The sequence below is a fragment of the Oncorhynchus nerka genome, linkage group LG3 (assembly GCF_034236695.1).
Source record: "Oncorhynchus nerka isolate Pitt River linkage group LG3, Oner_Uvic_2.0, whole genome shotgun sequence".
Lineage (NCBI taxonomy): Eukaryota > Metazoa > Chordata > Actinopteri > Salmoniformes > Salmonidae > Oncorhynchus > Oncorhynchus nerka.
Genome location: NC_088398.1, coordinates 10,193,146 through 10,199,145, shown reverse-complemented (window position 1 = coordinate 10,199,145; position 6,000 = coordinate 10,193,146). Strand labels below are relative to the sequence as shown.

The 6,000-nt window shown below is 41.7% G+C and overlaps 1 protein-coding gene across 9 annotated transcripts in view; it reads left to right on the top strand.

The window, feature by feature from the left end:
* Window positions 1-715: 715 nt before the first annotated feature.
* Window positions 716-6,000, top strand: part of LOC115113959 (kin of IRRE-like protein 3) — an 83,707-nt gene continuing 78,422 nt past the window's right edge. For 6 of the 9 annotated variants that reach the window (XM_065008223.1, XM_065008256.1, XM_065008252.1 and 3 more), the window contains exon 1: window positions 718-1,423. In XM_065008223.1, coding sequence (XP_064864295.1) covers window positions 1,384-1,423 — 40 coding nt within the window. In that variant the 5' untranslated portion in view covers window positions 718-1,383. Of the gene's footprint in view, window positions 1,424-6,000 lie in introns of all 9 variants that reach the window. The other 3 variants (XM_065008235.1, XM_065008216.1, XM_065008258.1) reach the window with 2 other exon arrangements.

Here is a 6,000-nt window from a genome sequence, read left to right as displayed (position 1 = left end):
AAAGCGCCCCCTTTCTAAAGTTTCTGTTGTTATTGAATAACAACAACAAAAATATTTCTGCCCAGTTTTTTCCCTTCAAAATGTGTTTGCTGAAGGACACCTAGTATGCACATATCTAAATCTTAGCAAATGTAGCTTTTTTTCTGTCAGAAAATAGACATTTCCCTTAAAGGAAAACTCCACCCCAAAACTATATTTTGGTATTTGTTTCATTAGTCCATTGTTGAAATAGTCCCTTAATGTTTTGCATGTCAGTGATCAAGTTTTCAAGATATATCACTTTCAAAATACAGCAGGTATAATGCATAATTATCTGTACAGGTATTTCTGTATTTTGAAAGTTATATATCTTAAACACTTGATTGCTGACATGTAAAACAATGGGGTGTTACCATATCAACCCCTACAAAAATGTGAATTTATTATAATCCACATAATAATTCACATTCCCTGTTTCTGCAGGTTGATTTCCTGCTGTAGGAAACTGGGTCAAATGAAGACCCTACATCTGTATAGCTGCTCCATATTAGAGATTCAACCACTTTTTGCATATGGATGTTAATCCCACGGTTGTTCTGTCCCCTGTCAACCAATAGCGGGTCCCCGGGGGCGTCGGCCAGTGTACCCCTCGTCACTAGTTTGTGTTCTTGTCAATGGGAAAGGGGAGTTCTCAGCTCCAGCTCACAGCAGCCACCCCCTTCTGAGATTTTGATATGCCTAAATTCAGAGGATCCTAAACAGATGATTGTCAGTGTGGATTATATCCCCTAGCAGACTGCTACGAGAAATAGAGGAGAACGGGATAGAGTGTGAGTGTGTATGTATGAGCTGCTGAAGATATAGGGAAAGAGCTGAGCAAGTGAGAGAGGGAGACTCGAGCGGAGGTGTGCGAGAGCAGCAACTTCATTGTGTTTAGACAGAACTGCGCGAGAAGCAGGACGGGGCGCAGCTCAGCATCAGTACCGACAGGAAAAAGAGAGAATCGCATTCTGGATACTACTGTGGACAAACAGACGGTGAGATGTACTTCATTCAAAAACAGTCAGTTGCACCAACTTGAGAGGGAAGAGGAATACATTGATCGAACCGAGGATACATATATGCTGTCATACTGAAAAAGTTCCTAACTATGGAAAATAATTCCTAAATGACTGTTTGCAAAGTTTTCGGACAATACCAGTGCTTTGAGAAGCATACGATTTCAGAGACAGGGACATCGCCCGGTACGTTTGATGTACCCAAGCAGTGATATTGCTTTGCACGGCGGTGGAGAATAACCAGCAAGCGGCAGCCCTCACCCCAGTCGCATTGACGGAACAATAGATTCCCGTCCTACACTTTCGGGGAAAACACAGCCGAACCGGCGACAGAAGACAAGATAAAATGTTGCCGTTATACCTCGTCATTTGCCTTATGGGAACAGGTAAGAAAACCGTTCTTGTCAAAAAAAAATTGCTGGTTGTTTTTCTGCGCTATTGCTATAAACTCATGAGATGCTCGCTCCGTGTTCCGTTCAGGGCGCGCTGCGTCAAACTGTAGCCTAGTCGATGCGCTGTGCTGACGGGGATGAGAGAGGATATCATATTGCGGCTCTGCTTTTGCTCCGAGGAACTATAGTTTGTCTTGAGGTGTTGAGTCAAAGTTCCGCTACTGAAAGAGCTGACCCGGGGTACTGGTTGAATGGCACTAACGCCGACCCTTACCAAAGCGCACAGTGGCGAGGTGATGCGGTTTTTGTTGCTTTACGCATCGGGCTATTTATCTGGTGTAGGCTAGGCGGGGTGTTTTTTTGCTGATCGTTTGGAAACAAGTCCATCATGTTAGTGCACGGGTTTCTTTGATATGCAGACATAAGGCTATAGACGATGCTAACAGATCAAAACTGGTGTAAAACGGAATTGTTGCCATTGGGGTATGCGGTGACATCAGAAGTCGCTGTTGAAGCAAATGGTTTTTGTGTGTGAGAGTGAGTGAAAGAGAGAGAGCACGAGACAGATAGCAAGAGAAATATAAATTAAGAGATACAGCAGAGAGATAAAAGAGAGAAGGACAGAGAGGAAGTGTTTCTAGCCGCCTCTAGATATTCGCACTAGTCTACCAGGCGAAGGATAGCAGCCTATGAGGTTGGCCGCAGGTATCACCGATCAAAATTTCTAATGAGATGTGGGGGGAAACATGATAACGAGCAACATGTATAGCCTAGTAGAGATAACCTGGGAACATTCCCCTAATGCAGCAAAGCAGACCTTTTAAAATGCACCAGCTAGGACTCGACCTCTCCACCCCGACACACTCCCTCTCTCGCCCCACACACCCCCTATCTCACCCATATTTCATTTATTTTTGAATGGGCTTTATATTTGAAACACAAAGTGGAATTGCATGGGGATTGAAGCGTGTGAATAAACCACGTTATGTTATAAGACCGCCGAAACAAGCTCTCCATCTCTTTTTTAGCCGACCTTTACATAAGTTTATCAAAAGGCGTGTGTCATTTATATTAAAATATATACAGCTTATTATGCAACCTGTATTTGTAGTTTATCAGACAACACTATTGTATTATTCATCTATATCGAAAGTAACAATGTAGCCTATAAAGTTGAATCAGACCTCACTCAGCCGAAAGTCCAGACCAACTAGGTTTAAGAGGGGGGACAGCTAGGCTATGTCTTGTTGTAAGTGCATAAACAGCCATGGGGTTGGATTTGAGACGGTTTTTAAACACAAGTCTCCAATTAATAATTCCATAGCCAAACGCAGCTAGGTGGAAAAGGCTGCACCACCACTAAGCTACACAGAAGGTCAATAATGAAACGATCTAGAAATAAAGAAAATGTATATTAAAGGCAGCCTACAGACCCCGGGCATGGTGCAGTGATTTTTATTTTATCTGTCCAACAGCTCGTTTGTGTTATTTTTTCGTGAGGACTTCAGCCACTAGGGGCAATCGTCTGATGGGAGTCAACATTGGCGTGTCAATAATTTGTGCAGTGGCCTTTGCCAATGATAGTTTACTATAACTGTCGCTGTACTTATACGTCTCTTCAATGTCCAATTAGTGTGCCTCTTAGGAAAGGAGGTTTCACATTCAACTGTTCTAAACAATGGGTCTTTCTTTTGATAGGCTACTAATTTGGGCTGTATGTGCATGTGTTTTTATTTGTTATTTTATTTAACTAAGCAAGTCAGTTAAGAACAAATTCTTATTTTCAATGACGGCCTAGGAACAGTGGGTTAACTGCCCGTTCAAGGGCAGAACGACAGATTTGTACCTTGTCAGCTCGGGAGTTTGAACTTGCAACCTTCCGGTTACCAGTGTTATTATGTGCTAGAAAATCAGTTTATGTGGACTTTGAATGGTTATGCAATATCAACATGCCTGAATATGATATAAGTAAAACCCATATAGAGCTAATAAAACCTCTAGGGTACTTTTTCCATAGTTACAGCACAGTAGGCAATATCGACTATTGCGTTATTCTGTAAGAATACATAATCCTTTATTAATCCCGCAGAGAGGAAATGTGATTGCACCAGCCAAAACATACATCATTCTGTATGGATAGTAAACAACAATGGCCCCTTTGATTGAGTGAGACCACTGTCATAGAAAATGTACAGTTAAAGTCGGAAGTTTACATACACTTAGGTTGGAGTCATTAAAACTCGTTTTTCAACCACTCCACAAATTTCTTGTTAACAAACTATAGTTTTGGCAAGTCGGTTATGACATCTACTTTGTGCATGACACAAGTCATTTTTCTAACTATTGTTTACAGACAGATTATTTCACTTATAATTGTATCACAATTCCACTGTATCACAATTCCAGTGGGTCAGAAGTTTACATACACTAAATTGACTGTGCCTTTTAAACAGCTTGGAAAATTCCAGAAAATGATGTCATGGCTTTAGAAGCTTCTGATAGGCTTATTCACATCATGTGAGTCAATTGGAGGTGTGCCTGTGGATTTATTTCAAGGCCTACCTTCAAACTCAGTGCCTCTTTGCTTGACATCATGGGAAAATCAAAAGAAATCAGCCAAGACCTCAGGAAAAAAATGGTAGACCTCCACAAGTCTGGTTCATCCTTGGGAGCAATTCCCAAACACTTGAAGGTACCACGTTCATCTGTACAAACAATAGTACGCAATTATAAACACCATGGGACCACGCAGCCATCATACCGCTCAGGAAGGAGACGTGTTCTGTCTCCTAGAGATGAACGTACTTTGGTGCGAAAAGTGCAAATCAATCCCAGAACAACAGAAAGGACCATGTGAAGATGCTGGAGGAAACAGGTACAAAAGTATCTATATCCACAGTAAAACAAGTCCTATATCGACATAACCTGAAAGGCCGCTCAGCAAGGAAGAAGCCACTGCTCCAAAACTGCCATAAAAGCCGGACTACGGTCTGCAACTGCACATGGGGACAAAGATAGTACTTTTTGGAGAAATGTCCTCTGGTCTGATGAAACAAAAATAGAACTGTTTGGCCATAATGACCATCATTATGTTTGGAGGAAAAAGGGGGAGGCTTTAAAGCTGAAGAACAGCATCCAACTGTGAAGCACGGGGGTGGCAGCATCATGTTGTGGGGGTGCTTTGCTGCAGGAGTGACTGGTGCACTTCACAAAATAGATGGCATTATTTTTATTTATTTATTTAACTAGGCAAGTCAGTTATGAACAAATTCTTATTTTCAATGACGGCCTAGGAACAGTGGGTTAACTGCCTGTTCAGGGGTAGAACGACAGATTTGTACCTTGTCAGCTTGGGGATTTGAACTTGCAACCTTTTGGTTACTAGTCCAACTCTCTAACCACTAGGCTACCCTGGGGAAATTATGTGGATATATTGAAGCATCTCAAGACATCAGTCAGGAAGTTAAAAATTGGTCGCAAATGGGTCTTACAAATGGACAATGACCCCAAGAATACTTCCAAAGTTGTGGCAAAATGGCTTAAGGGCGACAAATTCAAGGTATTGGAGTGGCCATCACAAAGCCCTGACCTCAATCCTATAGAAAATGTGTGGGCAGAACTGAAAAAGTGTGTGCGAGCAAGGAGGCATACAAACCTGACACAGTTACACCAGCTCTGTCAGGAGGAATGGGCCAAAATTCACCCAACTTATTGTGGGAAGCTTGTGGAAGGCTACCCGAAACAACATTTGATCCAAGTTAAACAATGTAAAGGCAATGCTACCAAATACTAATTGAGTGTATGTAAACTTCTGACCCACTGGAATGTGATGAAAGAAATAAAAGCTGAAATAAATCATTCTCTCTACTATTATTCTGACATTTCATAATCTTATAATAAAGTGGTGATCCTTACTGACCTAAGAAACGGAATTTGTACTAGGATTAAATGTCAGGAATTGTGAAAAACTGAGTTTAAATGTATTTGGCTAAGGTGTATGTAAACTTCCGACTTCAACTGTATAATTTCATACCCAACCCCTCGTGGCTCTATTTTTATGCATGTGTGTTGTTGTTTCCAGTTTCCATGCCTTTAAACAAAGATTTCCTTCGTTTTGGTGTATTATTAACCCCGGCTTTGATTCGGCTCTAGATAAAGGCTTCAAATCCCCCGACCCCTCGGATTCAGAGGTTCTTACTTCTTCCAATTAACATTGAGCATCCAGGAGTAAAGTAGAGCGCTTTCGGTCAACGCCTCAGTAAATGAATTAAAAACAAAATGTTTATTGGCAGTTAAGCCGTGTTTTCTTCCCACTGTCTTTGATGAACGAGAGCCGAGTACAGACACATGGGGAGGCAGTAATTAAATTTAAATGTTGAATCAGAATACACAACGTTGTCACACTGACACCCACTCTCCTCTGGGAGGAGAAGAGAGAGGAGATGGAGATGGAACGCCTGCTGGAACTGGAACACAAGCACAAACAGACTTTTCCCTCCTAAAGAATTGTCAACGAGGATCGGGAAATACAGTATTCCCCTAACTATTGACTGTGAGGAGCACAAACAAAC